This window comes from Urocitellus parryii, chromosome 3, assembly GCF_045843805.1.
Source record: "Urocitellus parryii isolate mUroPar1 chromosome 3, mUroPar1.hap1, whole genome shotgun sequence".
Lineage (NCBI taxonomy): Eukaryota > Metazoa > Chordata > Mammalia > Rodentia > Sciuridae > Urocitellus > Urocitellus parryii.
Genome location: NC_135533.1, coordinates 95470189 through 95492956, shown reverse-complemented (window position 1 = coordinate 95492956; position 22768 = coordinate 95470189). Strand labels below are relative to the sequence as shown.

The 22768-nt window shown below is 35.8% G+C and overlaps 1 protein-coding gene across 1 annotated transcript in view; it reads left to right on the top strand.

Moving 5' to 3' along the window:
- The window catches only part of Vps41 (VPS41 subunit of HOPS complex), a 165466-nt gene that overhangs the window by 126038 nt on the left and 16660 nt on the right, over positions 1-22768 (top strand). The window contains exons 14-22 of the mRNA XM_026387619.2: positions 1360-1416; positions 4319-4380; positions 5760-5841; positions 8161-8253; positions 12330-12457; positions 13784-13928; positions 15737-15778; positions 16321-16371; positions 18565-18702. Coding sequence (XP_026243404.1) covers positions 1360-1416; positions 4319-4380; positions 5760-5841; positions 8161-8253; positions 12330-12457; positions 13784-13928; positions 15737-15778; positions 16321-16371; positions 18565-18702 — 798 coding nt within the window. The remainder of the gene's footprint in view (positions 1-1359; positions 1417-4318; positions 4381-5759; positions 5842-8160; positions 8254-12329; positions 12458-13783; positions 13929-15736; positions 15779-16320; positions 16372-18564; positions 18703-22768) is intronic.

Genomic DNA, 22768 nt, shown 5'->3' with positions numbered 1-22768 from the left:
ATAATAGATCTTTGTTGTAAATCTTCTGTGTGGTTGAATTAGAGTGCTCCAAACCAAAAAAAAAAAAAAAAAAATATATATATATATATATATATATATATATATATATATATATATATATATATATGTAGGAGGATAATAACTTTCCAATACCCCTCTCAGAAATTAGGGAACAAAAAGATTGCAATGATATTGACTGGCTTTACTAAGTTAAATTGGGGAGGAGTCAGTGGTATAGGGAGGGAGAGGCTTAGATCTAACCTATTGAAATTTTATTTTGTGATTTATTTTTTTTTCCACCCAAGGAATTAAAAGAGAGCTAATTCCTCAGAGTTGTCTATTTGGATATTTTAATGAAATCACTCATTTTATCTTTATTGTTTTTGTAAAGATAAAGCTACTAAATTTTTTCAACCTCAGTTATCAGATAATCAGATATCTTTGTAGTCTAGGTAGGAAGTGATGAGACCTACTAGCTTGGATAGAATGATATTGTCCACTTTAGTAAATCTTGGTTTAGACAGATTTGATTAGAGAATGCCCCAAGAGGACTTTATTTAAAAAATATATTTTTCAATTTTAATAGCTGAAATGTATCATGTTGGTTTAGTTAGACTGTGGATGGGCTTATGTATTAATCATCAGAAAACAATAGCAATTAATCCAACTTTTCGTTCCTCTAAATTTGTAACTACCTGGAAGGATAGGAAAAATCATTTTAATCTAAAAACTGTTTAGAGTCTAGATATAGTTGAGTAGTTGCTAAAAGAGATTTTATTTTTAATTATTTATGTTAGACTAATACTTATAAACTTTCTAAAGTTAAAAAACAAAATCAGATTTTCAAATGCTTAATTATAGATATACAAAAACGTGTACAATTTATCTATGTTGAAACCTAAAGAAAAGTGCCTTTTTCCTTCTCTCCCTCCCTCCTTGCTCTCTTCTTTCCTTCCCTTCCTCTGTCCCTCAATATGCCCCTCAGTATCTGTCACACCAATTTAGAATGACAGCTGCCTTATTTTGCTTGGAGACTAGGAGATTTTGTTGTATTTTGATTTGTGTATGAAATGTGATTCCAATATCCTAATGCAGAAATGAATTCAAATGGAAATGAAAGAAGTCTTCATTTTGGTTGACTGCCTTTGTTTGAGTTTGAATTCAGTGAAGTTCATTCAACCATGGCATTAAAAATTCCAGTGCTTCAAGCAAAAGCCACAGAAAAATGGGGCTTTATTCATGTAGTCCAGAATGTTAAAACATAATAAATATAGTGTTTATAACCACAACATCTTTCTCTCCCACTCTCCCATTTTCTTTCCCTTTTATGTTTCGTTTATCATGCCTATGTAAATATAGGAAGCTTTGATGGCAGCTGAAATTAGCCAAAGGAACATAAAAAGACATAAGATTCTGGTAAGTATGCCTTTTTTATTATATTAGAAAAACTTTACCTTTTAATAAGTTGAAAAGACCATGTTCTACCTATCTTTTCAGAATTTATTTTAAACTAATTCTCTTTGGTCTGTGAGGTCAAAATATTTCATTTTATCAAATCAATTTCTTCTTGTAAACAAGACACTTGAACAGCTGCAAGGAGGTATAATTTGAAAACTATATTTGTAAAATACACTTTAAATACAAAGCTTTCCAGTTATGTATGTGGAAGTTTCTTTAAATTATAGATGAAATCACATTATCTCAAAATTTATTGAAAAAGTGCTTTTGTAAAACCAGATTGCTTTGGTGTCTCCATAATAACAAACTCAATTGATTTTGTTTTGGAGACTTATCTAAGACATCAAATACATTTTTATTTCATTTTGAATTCAGGAAAAATGTAGAGACTGAAGGCCCATTTCTTTGCTGACTATGACAGAGAATGTGCAGATAGAAAGCATATAAGAAATCATATCCTTTGCAGGGCCTAAGAGAACCTCTAGCCTGGTACCTGTGTTTTGCAGGTGAAAACTACAAACTTAGTCTTTTATAGCTAATTGAGTTTCTACACAAATTTCTTTTGCCTATGCTTTCCCTACCTTAAACTCTTTGGTCCCCATAAGCCTTTAATTCCCAGAATGTACAAGCAGGATAATTTAGTATTAAGAGGAAAAGAGAAAACCAGAGCATCTTTTAGTTTTAAGTTAAAAATGTAGGGGATAGGCAAGAATTCTTTAGAAATAGGAGAGAACTGAAAAGGCTTGTTTTACTTGGTTATGAAGAGCAGTTAAAGGAATTTCTACCTAGAAAGCAAGAACCAGATCTTGAAGAGATTTCCATAATTAGAAGCTTGGTTCTATTTTAGAACCCTTAAAAGACAATCTGAGCTTTTAGGCCCATATCAGATTTCCCTATTACTGAGGTTTTCTGGTGGAGACAAGGTCAGCTGAGATGGAGATCAGTTATCAGATAATCAGATATCTTTGTAGTCCAGGTAGGAAGTGATGAGACCTGCTCAGAGTCAGCAGGAATATGGGACATCGTCGTGGAGCGCAGGAAAGAAATTTGAACTCAAAAATAGATTCAGAAGTTATCAGCCAGAAAATATCAGTTGAGTGCTTGAGTTTGGATTAGCCCACTTAGGGTGGGTACATAGTATCACAGAGGAATGGGAATGGAACCATAAGGAACACTGTCATTCAAGGAATATCTGTAAAACAGATTTGGAACAGCCAGAGGAATTTTATGTCAAAGGAGTTGAAAGAGGAGAGCATTGAGGGTAAAGAGAGTTACATACTTATGGGCCTGAGGTAAACAGGTCAAAAAGGCTAGACAAGCTGAGTTGGTCAGGTGTATAGTGGATTTGGTAATGTGAAAGTAACTAGGGAAATTTCTACATATATGTAATTTATTTTCAACGTGGTATAGGGATTAAAAGTTAATAGTTAAAAGGAGTTTGTAGAGTCAGCTTAGCTATGAATGAGAGAGACTGGAGACTGTAGGTGGTGGCTGTGGCATCATGGGATAGTTGTTGTTGCTGTTTTTTGTAACAGAGATATTTAAACATGCTTGTGCTAAATGGGAAAGTGAGAAAATAGGGTATATAGAAAAAGAGGAAAGGTTCAGAATGAGCTCCGCAACCTGGCAGCATGGACGTGTGGTGGAGGGACTGGTACTGAAATCTCACAAAATGACCCTCTGTAGATATTGTGATATATGGTCTGTTTTTACTCTCATTCTGTAGGTCTAAAATGATTTCTCACATAATAGTCATTAAAGAAAAAAATTTAAATAAATTAAAAACTTTATTGTTTATCTCCCCTCTTGAAAAGAGCCTGTCCTGTATATTAAGTATGCATAGATTTTTTTTCTCCTGGCATGAAATGTTTCCATATCAGGCATGCAGAGAAAAAATGGGCTCCTCTTGTTTCTGCCATATTGAAAGAAATTCTACATGTATCTTTTTGTACATGAAGTAGAAGTTAAAGCCAAGTTTTGTTATATATAATAAATTTTAGCTTCTAATGAAAATGCTTTCAGGTGAGGATAATATTTCATAAAAAGAGTCATGGGGAGATCAAGCAAAAGCTGTTCTCCCATGCCTGTGGTGACACTGGCCACTCCATATTCTTTCAGAACCAGTGAATATTCTGAAGACACTCGGTTCCCTGCTTTCATGCCAGTTTCCTTCATCTGTAAATTTATGGATTTGAATTTCTTATTTTTCTCAGCTCATTTTCACTTTAGGATTAAGTTTAATATTTCATATTTCCTTTTAATCTGATAGTCTGTCATTTCATTTTTCTTAACATTTCAGACTTGAGGTAAAGGAGACATGTAGTTCACATTTTACAGATGAAAGCACAAGAAACAAAATTTTACATCCATTGACAACATGGAATTGTTGGATCATGTTTCTAATATTAGAGATTTCCTTTGCAGAAAATCTCTTAGAGGGGATCATATTAGAAGCCTTTAAAATAGTAACATTATTTATTTTTTAAAATTGAATTTCAGAGCCAGGCTTGGTGGTACATGACTGTAATCCCAGTGATAGGAGTCAGAGACAGGAGGATCACAAGTTCAAGGCCAGCCTGGACAACTTGGGAAACCCTGGCTGGGAATGTAGCTCAGTGGTAAAGAGGCCTGGGTTCACACTCCAGCACCACCACCACCCCCCAAAAATTAATATACATATAAAAACAAATAAGTGTACTTTTAAATATGAATATACTAAAGAAAGAAGCAAGCATGACTGCATAAAGCAAACTGCAATATCACTATTGTCGATAGGACCCTAACATCATGGCCTGCTTACAAACAGATTCAGCTTTTCAGTTGTTCCTTTTGAATTTTGAAATTCCTCCATTTTCTCTAGGATATCGGCTTGGCATATATAAATCACTTGGTGGAGAGAGGAGAATATGACATAGCAGCACGGTAATAAACACATTTTCACAATTTTTACTAATACAAATAGAACAGGTCATTGTTAACAACAGCAATCAGTCATTCTTCTATTTAACAGACATTTTGGCGTTTTTTTTAAACATCTTTCTAACAGTAATTTTGAATATTAGTGGTTTCAATCACAGAATAGATTAATATCTGTTATTTCTGCAACTTCTGTTGCACTTTTACCAAAAGGAGAATTGTTTCTCATATATTTAATGAGAAAAGTGTCAAGATCCATGAAGAATGTGGGATTTTCCCATTTATAAGCTAGCAAGTTAGCCTGCCACAGTTTCATTGTTAAGCAGAAGACATGATGTGAGACTCCTGGGTCAGAGCTAAAGAACTATCTCAATGGTTTTAGTAACCAATGTATCATCTTTTAACCTAGGTCCCCAATCCTCAATCCCCATTCCCATAGAACAACATGGAGGTGGCCCAGTGACTCTGCCTATGCAGTGTGTTGTGTTATTCGGGTAGAGTCCTGAGCCTGGGATATCTTTTCTAGGGCAATGACCCAGAAAAAAGACTTTGCCTTCATTGTACTGGACAGTAAGCAGAGCTGCCCTCTACTCTGGAGGGAGATACTGTCTTTGTCTAGGGCCGTTGAAAGATAGCCCAGAACAAAATGCCTCTGCTTACAATTTCAGGAGAATTGTTTCCCAAGGACAAAGTGGCTACTAAATGGAAATGGTCAAACCATAGGATCCCAGGTTGCTGGGGCCTTTGGTGGGCGGAAAGCATGCATGTATATAGTGGTCATGTGATCCTTTTGGAATTTTGCAGTGCCCATCTCTGTGACCATGCAGCATCCTCTGAAGGTAGCCTTTAGTTCCCTGAGATTATTTAAGAAACTGTGTTTCTCTAATATGTTAATAAAAACAATAAATTTCATTCATACATAAGTAATCTTCTAGATTACATTCTAAGATGGGACTCTAGTTTTTTAAAGTCTCATTTTGTAGCCTATTATTTAAATCAGTTCAGGAGGAACTGATACTTTTGGATATGATATGGTGAATTTTCTTCAAGGCAAAAAAGGGCCCCAAACCAGCAGTGTTGATCCAGACAAATAGTACACTTAAAACAGGAAAATCATTGGGGAAATCCCTAATGTAATCTTCTGAAAGAGATTTATCTGGATTTATAACTATTTTGTGTAATTTTCATGATTTGTGGCAAACTGTATATGCAACCAAGTAACAGTAATAACTTCATGTTAATTAGCACATGAGAAAGAAATTTGTCAAAACCTTCAAAGAGAGATTTATCTAAACCACAGGGGAAAATGTCTACTTATTCCATCTATTTATTTATTTAATTTATTTATTTGTAATATGTTTCTCTCTGGAATGTTTTTACTGCAGCAAATGCCAGAAAATCCTTGGGAAAAATGCAGCCCTCTGGGAATACGAAGTTTATAAATTTAAAGAAATTGGACAGCTTAAGGTAAACAAAGATTTATTTTTAACTCTTAGTTTCTGCATGTTAAATGAAAATAAAATAATAATAATCACTTCTTTATTGGGAAGTATTTTATCAGTGGGAAAGAAAAATCAAAAAAATCAAACTTGGCAATTAGTTTCAAAACATAAAGCATAGTTTGTAATTTTGGGTGTGTGTATACTATGTATATTTACATATATGAGATGGTCTCTCTAACCTTTTACCACTACAGTTTTCTCTCTGTTTAGATGAAGTTTTCATGTTCTTTTTAAAGAATGGCTTTGGAAGCCAGGTATAATTTTATTTGGTGAATTGTAAAACATAAGACCTTTTTCAAATTTACTGAAGAATTAATGTATTTTTCAAATATCTTACCTGTGAAAAGGTGAAATTTGACCATGTAGCTCAAATAAATTATTTTGCTGCTTCATTTTTTAATCTTTAAACTTAGTATACAGCATTCAAATCAGTAAAGTGTTCTTATGTTTGTTTAAAACATTTTTTTAATTTTTCTGAGCCTGTTGAATGCTCTAATGGAGACATGAATGTATTTTTTAGATGTCCCAATTATGTTGGCTTATCAATTCCATGACTACTTACTCTTGTGCTTGCCCCATAAAGATTACTCTAAGTACATGTATGAAGAGATGAATGGTGTGACTCTACTTTGTGTACAATAAGAGATATGAAAAATCATGCTCTATATGTATAATATGAATTGTAATGCATTCTGCTGTCATATATAACAAATTAGAATTAAAAGAAAAGAATGCTTAAATTAAAAAAAAAAGAAAAGGATTATTCTTCTGTAGTTGGACCCTAGCTCCATTTCTTTTCTCTCTCTCTCTCTTTTTTTTTTTTTTTCTGTGTGTGTGTGTATGTGGTACTGGGGATTGAACCCAGGGCCTTGTGCATGGGAGGCAAGCAGTCTACCAACTGAGCTATATCCCCAGCACCCCAGCTCCATTTCTTACTGGGCTTTTCCTAGAAGGTTTCATCCAAACTTTCATGGGCCTGCTTACCTGATGGTTGTATAATCCAGACAATTCTTTTGAATTGTTATGATGGCTAATTCTCTATATATATTGCTAATAATGATAATGCAAATTAAGGTAAATCTACATCCTTCCCAAATTTGGTCATTTTCCTTTGAATGTGTGTTTATAACACGCAGTATTTTCATTCTCATTCTTAATGGCTCAAGAGCCACTATCCTAGTGAGAATATTTTCCTCAATTTACCTCTTCATTCCATTTAATCTCTGGTTTTTGTCAGTTTTATCAAATCAACTAATTGGGCCTTTTCACTTCCATTTCAGTGCCATTTCCTTAACTCTTGCCTGACATTACAAGGACCTTATGATAGATCTAGAGGCAGCCCTTGCTAAAGTTTTGTTCTAGGGGCAGTCCTGGTTAAAAGATATCTATTTTAAAAATAAATCTGGACTCTCACTTCCCTATTATCTGTTGCTTCCCTCCTCCCCATAGAATAAAATTGAGTTCCTTTCATGACCCCACCTCCCTTCCTCTCCAGTTGCACCTTCTGGGACCTAATTCTCCCATCTCTGGGCCCCTGTGTCTTCCTTGAACACAAATGTTTGTGGTTGCATGCCTTTGTTCATGTTGTTCCCTGCCAGATCCTCTTCCCCTTCTGCCTTTGCCTGATAAATTCAGGACCATAACATACAAGATTCTCCTCTGTGGAGTTAGGGGTATGGTTCATTGGTAGAGTGCCTGGCATGCACAAAACTTTAGGTTAGATCCCCAGCACTTCCATAAATAAATACAGACAGACATAAGATTCTCCACTGTGTCCACAGCCCTTTGTTAATCCCTTTCTCATAATATTTACCACACAGTATCACCAGTATCTGTTTATTTCTCTTCACATCTTCCTTCTTGGACACTAAGCTTCTTGGGGATACTGTCCCCAGTACAAAGCATGGTAATGGGTGAGTAGAAGGAAATTGAACTATATTTGGAAATATCCGAAGAATGCAAGATGCATTTTTCCTGTTTCAAAACATGATTGTGAGTTGTTTGGTGTACTTCAGTTTCAGGAAGGAAAGATGTATAGGTGACTTATACTTTAGATTATTTAACAAGTTGATTTTATAATTTTATACTTTTGAAAATGTATCATTATTTATTGTTAGAAAGTATAGTTCATTTGCATCTTTTCAGAATAATTTTCCAGAGTACTCTTATTCCTGAGTCTTAAAATTTTAAAATAAAAAATATATTTTTATATTATCTACGTAATGGGAATACAGTTTTGTTTTGCCACCTTTTAAAGAATTCTTGTTTCTCTTTCCTTCCACAGGCTGTTAGTCCTTATTTGCCAAGAGGAGATCCAGTTCTGAAGCCACTCATATATGAAATGGTCTTACATGAGTTTTTGGAAAGTGATTATGAGGTACGGCATTCTGACATGAACAGATTTGTTTGTATTCAATAGAAAATTTTAAGAAGTCTTGAAAGTTTATCTTTATGATCCTGTTGTAATTCTTCTACGTATATCAACTCTTAAATTATTTTAAATTTTTTATCATCAAAGTTATCCCATTAATTCATGTTGTGTCTGGGAAACTTTGGTTGAGACTGAAATAACCATGACTTAAATCTCAAGCTTGCAAATATTTTCTCCTCAATGTTTTAAGATGTCTGCCAGATCAGTAGTATTGAGAAAATTATAACTAACTTTTTGTTAAAAGTTCTATGCATAATTCCTATTCTAGCTTACATTATTTTCAACTTAATGTTTAAATTTTGAATTAAATTGTCACATAATAGTAGTGATCCATAACAACTTTTGTATGAAAATTTTGTGCTGTCAACAGAGTATTAACAATCATATCCTCCACCCAATGTACTTCTCTGAAATATTGACTTCTCAGTTTTCTTTTCTTCCTAAAAAGATATGAAGTAATATGATTTTCTTTGAGGTAATGATGCGCTTCATGACATGTTTCTAGTCTCATAGAGTTTCTAGTCCTATGCTTATAGCTTTGCCTGTTAATTTATAACCTAATAAAATTGTTTTAAATAGGTCTTATTATAATACTGACTAGTTAATATTACTGTATAAGCATGTTAAAAGTGGTACAATTTCTGTGGCATTTAATTTAATGAATACTTCTTAACCTTTTACTTCTATGTAATGGGCACTGAGGTGTTCTATACCTTTGTTCACTCTATCACAACAGTTCTTCACTGACTGTGTCCTCTAATTAATCATTGTGGTCACTGGGTTGAATTTATCAATATTTCTTAGGTAACACATTTATTCCAGGGTGTGTGAAACCAGTTATGCAGGAAGAAGCCTAACGTGAAATGTAGTAAGTGTTTATGTCAGTTTAGAGTGGGGCCATCTTGCTTTTATCACACAATATGACTAGTCCTTTTTCTTTGTTAGAAGTTGGCAGTACTGCGAGGCTATTGCATGGCTAGGGAAAGGAGGAAATGGAGCCAAACTTTCTTCTTTCTTTGAACAGTATTATTTCTGGTCTCAAGGCTACTGACTGCTGCCGTTATTAAGGTGGAATTCTTTACAGACTCTTTTATCTTAAATATTGCACGGTCTTAAGAAAAGAGAAGCTTAATCCATAGTGTCATTTTTTTTTTTAAAGAGAGAGTGAGAGAGGAGAGAGAGAGAGAGAGAGAATTTTTAATATTTATTTATTTATTTTTTTAGTTCTCGGCAGACACAACATCTTTGTTGGTATGTGGTGCTGAGGATCGAACCCGGGCCGCACGCATGCCAGGCGAGCGCGCTACCGCTTGAGCCACATCCCCAGCCCCATAGTGTCATTTTGATTCAGGAACATTTTGTGTTCTGATTGAATTCCCTCCCTAAAATCTCTAAAGTCAAATTACTTTACATGCTAATATGAAGCTTGCAATTTGGAGGGAAAATGTGTGGTCTGTTGCTCTGCTCTCTTGCCATCCTTACTAGGGGGGTTACTTTAGTCAAAACTGGATGAAACTTTAGTGGGAGCGATATTCCTGATTCTTCTGTGGTTTTTCTCCTTACCAAATCCTGGTGCTTTATAGAAACACCTTGTACCAGTCTGTTTTTACTTCTAAATAACTTTCTTCTAATGGAGATTGAACTCAGTGCTCTCTAACACAGAACTACATCCCCAACCCCTTTTTTTGTAGACAGAGTCTCAGTATGTTGATGCAGCTTACCTCGAACTTAGGATCCTCCTGCCTTAGTCTCCATTGGCACTGGGATTATAGATGTGCACCACCATACCTGGCTCTAAATAACATTTAAATAAATTTAAAGTAGTTCATTAAAGCATTAATAGTGTTATCATGTAATATTTAATATCAATTTTTTCTAGTAATATGGATATTTTTACTTTTCTTTTTCTGTCTTTTGAGTATGTCTAATCCACCCCTTCCCAAGTTGTCAAAGATCAATAAGTAAACTCAACTTACTTAGGATTATAAAACATGAACGTTAACATTGGGAGGCAGGTACTATATAGGCTACTGGCCAAGATCAGCTGTCAGGGAGAACAGAATTAAATCAGGATATCTGGGGTTTCTCTCAGAACCACAAATTTTGAGATCCAGGTATAACCAGAGTAAGGGCTAGGGGATAAGACTTTAACCAAAATTCTAATTCCCATATAAACGTGGGTCAGAAGCCAGACTGGAAGGAGGTCAGACATGGTAACTTTTAAAGTTATTATGCCAGATGATTTTATTTGTGGAAGCAGCTTTGTCCTCCACAGAACCGCCATGTAGAGTTGTACTTGCTATGCAGTGCACAACAGTGTGCCCAGACCTAAATAAAGTGCATAGAAGGTGTTGGGGAAAGTAGTTGACTTTGATACTGTTAGATGTTAACAATTTCATCCATGTGTTATAGCTGTCCAAAATGAGTATAGAACAAGTCAAAGCTAAATCTTGCTTGTACAACGGTACTTTATGTAAAGAACAGGGTGCCTTACCTAGTTGTACATTTCATAAAAATAGGAACAGAAATGGATAGCACAACCTACTTCCCAAGAATAATAAATGGAGATTATGATAGTTAATTCTCCATATTTTACTTTGTACCCTGAAACCCATAGTTAGAATATTGATGAAAAGTTTATGACTGAAGTTTTATTTTTGTTTGTTCTTTTTAGTTCTGCATCACAGTAGAATGTATTTTGAGAGATCATACATACTGGAGTATAACTTCCCATTTTTGTGGTTGTACACGATGTGGAGTTAGACTGGTCATGTATTCATACAAGAACCTAGGAAAATTATGTCCAGTTGCCTATTCCCTCCTCCCCTTCCGTCTAATCCAGTCAACTTCTATTCTCACCCACCCACCCATTCCCCCAGTTATTGTGAATTAGCATCCACATATCAGAGACAATATTTGGCCTTTGGATTTGAGGGATTGGCTTATTACACCTAGCATAATAGTCTCCAGTTCCATCCATTTAGAAAATGTAACACATTTTCTTTATCTGTTCATCTCTTGAAGGGCACCTAGGTTGGTTCCATAGCTTAGCTATTGTGAATTGGGCTGCTGTAAACATTGATATGGCTGTGTCACTGTGGTATGCTGATTTTGAATCCTCTAGGTAATATGCCGAGGAGTGGGATAACTTTATCAAACTCAAGTTTTAATCATAAAATCACTGTCTGTTGCATATATATCTGTTAAGTATTGTTGAAACTGGATTGTAATCCTATTTTTGTGCCTGAAAACCAAACTATTTCCCTGTGTTCTCACCCCACAATCCACACAGAGGCTTCTGTGACTTCAAGAAATGTAGGGACTTCTCCCTACCAGCAAGCAGTTCTGCAGTGGCACTAGCTGTTGTCCTCTAATCCAGTTTCATTCTGACACTGTCCACTTGGACACAATGTCTGATACCACAAGTTAAGAGCTCAGTTCCCAAGATTCCCTCTCCTACCCACCTGATTTGCCAGTTGCACACTGTGCTTCTGACCAACTGGTTATAAACCAGGGCATCCATAAACCCCCTCCTCAGGTTCAAGTGATTTGTCCTAGCTGCTCACAAAACTCTGGCCAGCCTGTTTACCCTTCATTGTAAAGGATGTTAACAAGGATATAGATGAAGAGATGCATAGGGTGAGGTGTGTGGGAGGGGACATAGACCTTCTGTGCCTTCTCCATGCACACCACCCTCAAGAAATTTTTACAGTGTTTGGCTCTCTGGAAGCTCTTCAAACCCTGCCCTTTTGGATTTTAGAGAGACGCCATTGCATAGGCATGATTGCTAATGGACTGAGTGCAGAAAAGCAGTGAGGCCTGCAGGGTCAAATTGTTCAATATTTCTTCCTGGAAGGTGTGGAGCAGAACCACTCTGGAAGGAGGAGGGTCTGAAGTTTCCATGGCCTGCTTTGGGGAGGAGATTATGAGCCAAGAACCATGGACCAAAACCAAACTGTATATCACAGTGTTACACTTGTTTAAAGAGTGTTGTTCTTTTTCTGCTGTTCCTCTTTGGTTAGGGTTTTGCTACACTGATCCGAGAATGGCCTGGAGATCTGTACAACAATTCAGTAATAGTTCAAGCAGTTCGAGACCACCTGAAGAAAGATAGTCAGAACAAGACTTTACTCAAAACCCTGGCTGAATTGTGAGTTTTTTGTTTTGTTTTACCTTTGCAAATCACTCTATATATTTTAGACTTCTGCAAACTCTGAGTGGAGAGGATGCTTTCTAATGTCATTTTCCCACATTCACTCTTAATAAAAATAAAACCTTGCATAAATGTCAAATGAACAAGTAGAAGGTAAGGTCAGTATGTAAAACTGTTCAGTTATAATATGATCTGTTTCCCAAAGGAAAGGGTACTCTGGGGCAATGGGTAGGAGGTGGGAAGGCTGTCAGGTGTTAGACCTCTCAAGTAAAACAGTTTTCCATTGAGCCAGGCTCTGGATTCTGTTATTCCTAGATTTTCCAGTCAGTCTCTTAAACATCAGACTCCAAATATATAAAATCACAGGTTCCCTTTAGGAACTAACAGCAAAATAAGAGCAGTGCAAGACACCAAATCAAGGCTCAGCAAATGGGAGCTTCGTTAACCTTTTTCATATTTATTGGGCACTTTGATCGGGCTTTGTGCCAGATGCCTCTGATACAAAGATAAGATATTCCCTCATGGAGCCTCAGTCTAGGGAAACATGTAGAATTGTGCAGGTCTGTCTAGAGGACAGTTCCTGTGGGCTTCAGACTCTCTTCAAAACCCTACCACCTCAGACCTCTCCTCTCTCCCATCTTTGTCCAGGACCAGGAAAAGACTGTGTTAAACTTTTTCACAAAAGAAGTTATGTTTGTGGCATTCTGACTTGGAACACTAATCATTTTCTCTTGGAAATATTGTTCCAGATGCCCCTTGGACTCTGTAGCATTGTTAATAAGGAACTGACGTCTAATTTTTGTTCAGTTGGCTTTCAGGAGCAGGCTGAGGGACTTAAATCAATGTGGAAAAAAAAAAACTGTTTCAATGGAAAAACATTTCAATTTTATATAATCCCTTATAGATAAGGTTTTGGAATATAAACAATTTGTCAGCTGAATACTGCTTGTAAGAATTTTATCTGATTTTTCTGTTTCTGAAATGAATATGTCCTTCATTCTGGATCATAGCTTCATTGTCTGGTATATGGATTTCTGTAAAACGATTTCTGTAAAACTTTCTGAGGCTGAGCCCCCAATGAAATTTTTTTATTCATGAATGTTATAAATTTTCTGGAATTCCAGTAAGGTGAAAGCAGGGTTCTGAGGAAAAGGCACTTACTGGTCATGAATTGTTAAATCCCAAGGAATATTTCTCAAAAATTAAGTTATCTTTCTTATCTGAACAAATGTTTTTTTAATATTATAAAAACATAATTTCTGTGCAAGTGTATTTTTATTGTAACTGCTGATGAACATTAATGTAAGAAATTTTTCTTACCAGGTATACCTATGACAAAAACTATGGCAATGCTCTGGAAATATACTTAACATTAAGACATAAAGACGTTTTCCAACTGATACACAAGCATAATCTTTTTAGTTCAATCAAGGATAAAATAGTTTTATTAATGGATTTTGATTCAGAGGTAATGTATTTTTTATTTGTACTGATATTTTCCCTTTTCCAACTGTTTAATTATTAGACATCTGTCTAAATGCTCAATAGCTTGGCCATGTACTGATTATGCTTGAATATTCTGACCCTTTTCATTGGATGTTGTTATTTTAGTAATCAACATTCAGGAATACTTTCTTTGGTGTGCTGATTCTGTAAAAGCAATTGTAATTTGATGTATAACTCAAAAGGGTGTGTGTGTGTGTGTGTAAAGTAACTTTTTTAGTAAAAAAAATGATATAATTCATAGAAACAAACTACATACGTGTATACTTTGGCTCATTTAACCCTCTTAATCTATGTCCTAGAACTAAAATTTAAGTGAACCTCTGTTTAGATCCATTTGTTGCTGTTTTATTCATTGATATTCACAGACCCAGCATGTGCAGTTTTTACTGATTTTGGTGATATTCAGGATCAGGACATGTGGAATGTGTTATTTACTGTAGCTCACATTTGAAGAGTGGTTTGCTTGACTAATGACAGAACCAGCCTCCATGGCTCACATTCGCTTTATAACATGATAAAATCTTCCTCTATGTAAAAAAGAATCTAATTACAAATGTTTATGAGAAAAATAATGAGGTTCATGAAACATAATGATCTCATTCAGAAAATTGAAATTTTAGATAAATGAAAAAGTAGGATTCTAAAAGCTCTTAAATTTTAATGCATTATATTATAATGCATTTAATTGTATTTTTCTGTATTTAGTGGTATTATATGCTATATTAATCTCCATCAACTTAATCTTATTTAGATAAGATTTACATATACCTCTTTTTCTCAAGGATACTTTAGTCTATTTTTTATACTGATTCAAGTCTATTAAGGCTATAGATCTTATAGAATGAAGTTCAGGTAGAGGGGCTCTATATCTCTGGCAAAGAATGATTAAGAGGATGGCATGCATGTATAAAAATTAATTACATTTTCCCCATACCCAGTCTTACCTCATGCCCACCCATCATCCCAGGTGTCTTGAGTCTAATTTTGTATGTAGAACTGTGAGAAAAGATGAAAGGGCTGAGAGTAATTGCTATTCAAGAGTTTGGGCCAAAGTTAAGAATCCGAGTTTTCTAGTTAGAAGAGACCTTAGGAATAATCTATTCCAACACCTCATATTTTAGAGAACAAAAATAAAGTTTGGATGGCAAGGTGGTAGCCGATTCAAGAACAGGACCTGGGTATTCTTCACGACACTCAGTCTGATGAGCTTTCTTCTCTCTTATCATAAACTCATTTATGTTTCATGAATTTTAAAGGTGGCTAAAGTAAATTCCAAAAGTCTGTAAGCTTCATACACTGTGAAACTTTTGGTGTCTTATTCTTTTTCCAACTCTTACCTTCTTCTCTATACAAGACTGATTCTATATCTCTGTGAAATCTCATAGGGAGGCATTGGCAATTTTCAGATACTAAGAAAAGCTCATTTTTGAGGTTTTGGTAATGAGATGCTCTCCATCACTCCCCAGAGTCACATGAAAATTTGTGAGGATAATTGAGACATCATTGGGGGCTAGAATATGTCAGGATAGTTTGTGCTTGGTAAGTTACAGCAAGGCACCATCTTATTAGTGTGCAAAATACATAGGCCTCAGACTGAGACACATCTGAAAATGCATTCCTCTATGGTTATTATTTTGCATAAGAGCCATTGTAAAACTTAAACATAGAAAATAGGCCCTTCACCTTTACTGTAGCAGTGTGTACACTATGTTGTGTTTAGTGTTCTTATGTGGCAAATTTCAGTGACTGTGGCTAATTTTTGTATTTTAGAAAGCTGTTGACATGCTTTTGGACAATGAAGATAAAATTTCAGTGAGTAGCTTTTTATATGTGTAATTCCATTTGTTAATAACACAATAACAAAACACTGGGTAAATTACAAAGATGTTTATTTGGGCTTGTGGTCGAGAGGCTGTGTTTAATGAATGCCTTCTCATAGGCAGAGTCCTGAGCTGGCACAGGGCATCACATGGCGAGAGACAGGGAACACGTGGGAGAGGCCGGCAGTGCACTTGTGGGAGAATGAAGTCAAATACACCAGAAGCAGCAAGACCACTGGGAGGGGCCGCACTTGCTCTTTAATAAGAGCCAGAGAGGCAGCCTTATCCCTTTACTGGGGCAGTCATGCCAACCTCGCACTAGTCCCCACCACTTTTCCAGACTGTTACATTGGGGAATCAATCCTCAGCATGAGTTCTGGCCAGAAAACAAATCAGTCACCCCATCGCAGCAGATTACTAGATAAGTGTCTAGAACTACTTTAACTAGAAGGACGAGAGGTGTTTATCAGATAATTTTGCAGCTGTGTTTGTGTCCTCATAACTCTGTTTAAAATTTTCTATTTTTTTCCTTAGATTAAAAAGGTAGTGGAAGAATTAGAAGACAGACCGGAGTTACAGCATGTGGTGAGCTTTGAAGTCTTCTTTTCCCCTTTTGTTTAAATAGTGGGATGGAACACCTTTCAGTGTCAGGGACCTCTTTATGGAGATTAATACCTAAACTGGAGGTTTGACTACAGACAATACTCTGAAATTACTAAAATGTGGTGTGATATGTTTTGAATCCAGGGCTAGGGTTAATGCAGAACAGGCCCTTGAACTTTGACTTACAATTGAATTGAGATTCAAAAGTTGTATTCATTTCTGTGTTGTCCACTGTGCCTAGGAGTAAGCTCCTTCTCTAATTACCTTTAAACGTAACTATAGCAAAGTACAGCAAAAGCAGAAGATGCAGTGTAGAGACCAAGTTCTCCGCCAAAGAAATAGTATACAACCATTCTAACCACAGGGTGATCAGAGAAGGGCTTCATTTTTTGACCCCTCACCCCTCACTCATCTCTTTTTAGTAGCCTTGGTATTTGTAGTATTCCACCTGTTGGTCTAGATTTCTTTGGGGGCTACTTTTATTCCATGCTTTGCATTATTAAGGGAGTAGATATTTTCTGTGTCCTTTAAAAAATTATAAAACCTTTCAGTAGGACCACGGGTATCAAATATAGTATCTTTGCCCATCTTCTTGTACCCCAGGAAGAGGCCTAGGGAGCAATATCTTTCTTTCAAGCTAGTTTTATACATTGAAGCTCTTGAAAACAGAATAGAAATGTAAGTGTTTTTTTTTTGCTTTTGTTTTTTTTGGCTCAGGAGTTGTGCAGATGCTATTGCTATATTGTTCACAATCGGAAATCTCAAGATTATCTGCTTACCCAAGGAAGGCTCCAATCTTCTGGCCACCTTGGAAATTTGTTTATAAAGCATTCTGGCTTTCTTAAGCCATGAGACAGGGTTGTAGGCGGTGGCTCTGTGACAGTAATCAGTGCAATGGTGGAAGAATCCACATTAAAATGGTTCATCTTCCTTGCCAGATGATACAGTGTCTATAAATTTGGCTTAGCACATGGGGCAGAGCCTCCCTGTCTTGTTTGAGCTTCTGGGAAATAACACTAGCTATCCCAGCCCACGTACACTGACCCTACTGTCAATGCCTGGTGGTTTACCTCATCACACCTCAGGCCAGAAGATGAGTTCAATCTGGTGCTACTCTTTTCTGCCCTTCTTGCCTTATTTAGGGAGATGTGAACAGTTAGCCCAAGGAGTGGGTTCTTTAGTGCATACATATGTCATGGTTACATGCAACAGCTAATATCAAACATCAGCTCACCCATTTAGAGTCACAGCTTTACAGGCAGACTGATGATCTGTGTCAATTTTGAACCAACTCACCTGTTTACAATCACTGTAGGTGTGAATGCCCTGTGTGTGATTGGTTTGATCGAGTCTTCTATCTCTAGTGGGTTGTGGGCTTTTTATTTACACTTAACTAAATATTGAACATTGATTTCTGAGTACTGTATTGATAGATAATCTTACATGTAAGAAGAAAGTGAATTATTCACTTCCTTTGAAGTTCACTAGCTTTTTCAAACAATTAGGGTAAGCAATCAGATTTTAAAAATGGTTCCGAACTTCTTTACTCCTCTTGATTTTTACTTTTGTTTTTTGATGTTCCCAATAGAGGCAGCTTTTCATTACAACCATACATCTTACTAAGATTTGAAAAGGAAAACAGGGAATGAATGAGAGTTAATTTTGCTCCCACTACTGGGGTTTTAAAGAACATGTTCTTTTTTCTGTGATTAAAAAAAGAGTTTTTATCTTCTAGAAAGAACACTAATCAAACATTTTGTATCTGAGGTAAAGCAGAGAATGACAGGTGATATTAACAGATACTATTGTTAGCAATTCTATAGTGTTTAGCATATACCAGGCATAGTTTTGAGTGACTTACAAATGGTAACTCATTTAATCCTCACAGCAACCCAGTAAGCTCTTTTGTGGGTAAAGAAACAGTCTCAGAGAGGATAGTGACTTGTTTAAGGTCACAAGAGCCAGTTCACTCAGAAACCTTCTAGAAGTGTCAGAATCACCTTGCTCACTAGGAGGCATTCTCCTTCCCACTTCTACATAATCTGGGTTACTTTCCTAAACACTGCTTCTCTCCCACCTCTTTATGGGAGCTGTTTATAACCAAAAGTAGCAATGTTGACTGTTATTTGTGTTTTTCTTATTTTAATATTCATGGTTTATTTTTGTTCCTTGTAGTATTTGCATAAACTCTTCAAGAGAGACCATCATAAAGGGCAGCGCTACCATGAAAAACAGATCAGTCTTTATGCTGAGTATGATCGACCAAACTTACTACCTTTTCTCCGAGATAGTACCCATTGCCCACTTGAAAAGGTAAGGTACAGACTACCTGACTTGTACAGTTCAGAAGGAGTTGTCATTGTTGCTAAGCCATTTGTCATTCTTCCCACCTCTGTATATCCCTGTTCCAGGGAAAGACTATTGCTACCAAAGCTTAGGTTTTGCCAGACTGCTCTGATGAGAACAGGAGGTCCTTCTGAATTTGATTTTGGTGAAGAGCTAAGGCATTTCTGTGACAGGCTTAATTGACATAAAGGTTTAATGTACATTCCAGGACTCAGTCAACCATCAAACTAAATTGAAATTAAGAGTCTGAGTCAGTGTCCCAAGAGTAGGGTGGCACCTTGGAGTCAGAGCTGGGTCATCAGAGCTGCTTCTGTCCAAAGTCAAAAGTAGTTGCTCCAGTGAGGAATCCAGTTTAATAAGCCAAAATTAATAGCTTAGATCCTAGACCACATTTGCTCTAAACATCCACCTCTGTTCCTATATTTCACTAACACTGCTATGTTCCATTATTACCTCTTTTTTTTTTATCTCTTTCCCATTCACCTATAAATTCTTATAAGGCAAGGAGTATATCATTACTTTTAGAAAAGAACAAAGTCAATAATCTACATTTGTAAAAGTCTCTGAAGGGCTTCAGTGTTACAGGTCATTGGGATGTCTTCATTAGAGAGAACTTGTCAGTATCTATTGTGGGAACCCTGTGTATTTTACATTACTCTTGTCCAGGTACCCAAAACTATCTTAAAGGAGATAGTCATGATTTATTAATAAAGGATATCATTCTTTTTTCTTAAAAATAAGAATTCTATATATACTTAATCACCTCATATACTATTTCCATATATGTTTACTTATAACATGAAAAAGTTACTGTATGTACTAGAGTAGGTTCCCCAATTAAACGGGTCGTAAGCATGCTAGTAGTGAATGAAGACATGTAATATAGGTTTACCTATTTTGTCTAAAGAGAGACTCATAGAAAGTATGGTCTCTCTCCTGAATATAAAATTAAAAACTTAATCCTGACACTTCCCACCAAAAAATCAATTTCTTGCTCAGTTTAGGTTGTTTCCTTTTGTTGAGAGGGCAGCTGATATCAAATTAGCAACTGGTTGAAGTCTTTAAGAATCCAGGTCAACTTTATTTTGAATTGATTGAAGTCCTTAATCAGTAGTATTTAGCCAGAATTTTGTAGATACCCTGATAGCACATCGAAAGCCCTTTGGGGGCCTAGTGTTCCAACGCGAGAGTTTGCGGATTTAAAATTACCACATCTTTTAAATACAAAAATTTATTAAAAGTTTTGTATGGAATTGTTCGTTCTGAAGGACAGATAGTTTGTTTAGAACATCTGCATCAGTTTAAAAAAAAACAATAAAAAACTTTATATTTCTGTCATGCTTCATAGTATGTGCTGTGCTTTCAGGTGCTTTGTTACATTTAATCTCTACAGACATGCTGCTAGATGGATAGAATTGCTTTATACATAACTTGCTGAGTCTTGAGCTGAAAGAAACATCCCAAAGCCCAGAGCTAAAATGTCAAGGGCCAAGACTTGGAACATGGATTTTTAAACTTTAGGCTTTCTATCCTTCTACTATGATGAGGAATCATCTTTCATGTTTAAAATGTTAATTAAAATTACAGCTTAGGTATTCCTTAATATTGTAGGCATCATGAAAAATACAGTCCTTTAAACTTCCAGCCTATCCTTTTTTTCTGTATTACTACATGTGATTATTAGGCACTGGTCCTGATTTTGCAAATCTGATTTGATTATAGTTAAAAGCAGAGCATCAGCTTTATAGAGTTGGCAGATTTATACCTGAAATTATGCTTTCTCTCATATCTAATAGCACTCACAAGGTGGCAGTATTTGTGAATTTGGAGGAATAAGCTGGGAGACAAAGTTCATAGATTTTTACTAAAAAGGATTTAAAGAGTGAATAAAAGATGACAGGGTCAAGGTTAGGTAGAAGTCATTATTTAATTTACAGTTGATAAATTTCTATTATTACTCTCAAATTTCTAATTTCCTTACCTTTACTAATCAGAAAAAGGAGAGTTAAAAATTACTTTTGCATCATTTTTTCTCAATTTGTCAATTTTCTACCTTTTCCCTTTACATCTATATATCCATGTTTCACTACATAGTCATCACAGATTTTTATGCCAAAATCTTTTGCAAGATAGTGGGATGTGACCTTTATGTAAAAGCTTAAAAAAAAGTGCTGGTATTGCTTAAAAATCTGTCTTTGGTACAAGATGAGTATACACAGAATACTCATGAATGTACGTTAACACATGGCAATGATCATGTAGTGAATGAGATACAGTGCCTTTGTGTATTCCTGTCTCCCACTTTAGAAATCTTAGATTCCCTACTCTTTCCTCTAGAGGGAGCACTATGGTCCAGAAACATTTAAGAATCAAAGATGCTCTTAGGCCATATTTGTATTAATAGAAAAATAGTGTGTACTAGAAATACCTTTTTTAATACTTAAAATTTCTAGAGATTTTCAGATTTTCTTATATGAAGAGGAGAATTTAAATACTTTTCTAGTAACAAACATTTAATTATTTGTGAAATTCACATTTCAGATTATCTTTGAATTTGGTGATACACATCTTCTTGAATTCCTTTCCATTGGTAATTTCAGCTTGCCTTCAAACATTTCTTTCCACATGAATTTTCATTTTTGATAATGTATAATAAATGAATTTTGGCATCACTTTTGCTTGAAATGTTCAGTAGAGTTGAAAAAGTTCTGTAATCTACTCTGTCCAACTTGGCACTAGCCACACATCAGTATTAAGTATTTAAAACATGACAGGTGCACAAGGACCCAACTTTTAATTTAAATCAATTTAGATTTAAATAACCACATAGAACAAGTGGCTGGTTTTTTGGGGGGGCAACTTGGGCAAGCCTTGAAGCTGCAAACTCTGATTTGAGACAAATACATTCTCTTAGTTGAGGAGGCTGGGAGATGTTTTCTCTAAGTTCAGGTGGTCATACACCCATGTGAGAAAGTAAGAAAATTCCTCCATTAGTGTGGAAGAAATGGGAGGAGGATACTAGAGGACAACTAGTGCTCTCTGCCACCTAATTTGAAAGGAATCTTGTGAGTCATTGAATTGTATGCTTTCTTCTCATTGTGACCTTCAGTTATTCTCACTTCTTATTTAAGTGGTGTGTGTACCTTAAAATACCATCCTTGTTTCATTGCAGTTCTTGAGAAGGTGATACTTGTTTTTTTCTTTTTGTTTTTCCTTTCTTGCTACATTAATCTCTATGATCATTTTTTTTCCTGCCCCTTAGCTGGTTTAAAATATATCGCCTACAGAAAAATTTTAAGTCAAAAATCAAAATATCAAAACTAGCTCCTGCTGTTATTTCCCTAGATAGATCACTGAGCAGAAAGAGCTAATTAACTTGAACTGTTCTTTTTATTTCCTGGATTCTTGTTTATAAAACAACCTTGGCTGGTTGTTTTTAAATAGCCATTTTAAATATGCAGCCCAGTAAACTTACTCCTGAAATCTTTACTGCCTGCTCACTTCTTAAAAATATGTTTTGCACACCCCATATGTGTCAGGCTTTGTGCAAAGCATAGGACTTAGAGCACACATGACCCTAGTGAATGGAAATTAAATGAATAATTGGTAAAGAATTGTGAAGCCATGCTTGAAGTGAATGCCTAGGAACTGGCCTGATGTGAGGGCCATAGAAATATTTGTCTGAGGTCCTTGCCAGGATAGAAAGTGATGAGTGAGGGAAACAATTCAGCAGAGGGGACACATTGGAGAGGTAAGCAGAGGAAAGGAACCTGCTCTAGGAGAGCAAAGAGAGCTGTTGGATGCCTTGTAGGATACCAGAAAGACTCTTCCCTCTGAGTATGAGCGGAGCAGTGTAGCGAGAAGGTTTTATAGGGGGGCTATGAAATAAGGTTTCCCTGTTGAACTGTACCTGGTTCAAATGCTATCTCTTCTCTGACGTTTTTCAGAATGGAACCACATGAATTCAGCATCCCTTCTTCATGCACATAGCTGTCCTTTCATGTTCTGCTGGTTGTGGAATAACATGTCACAT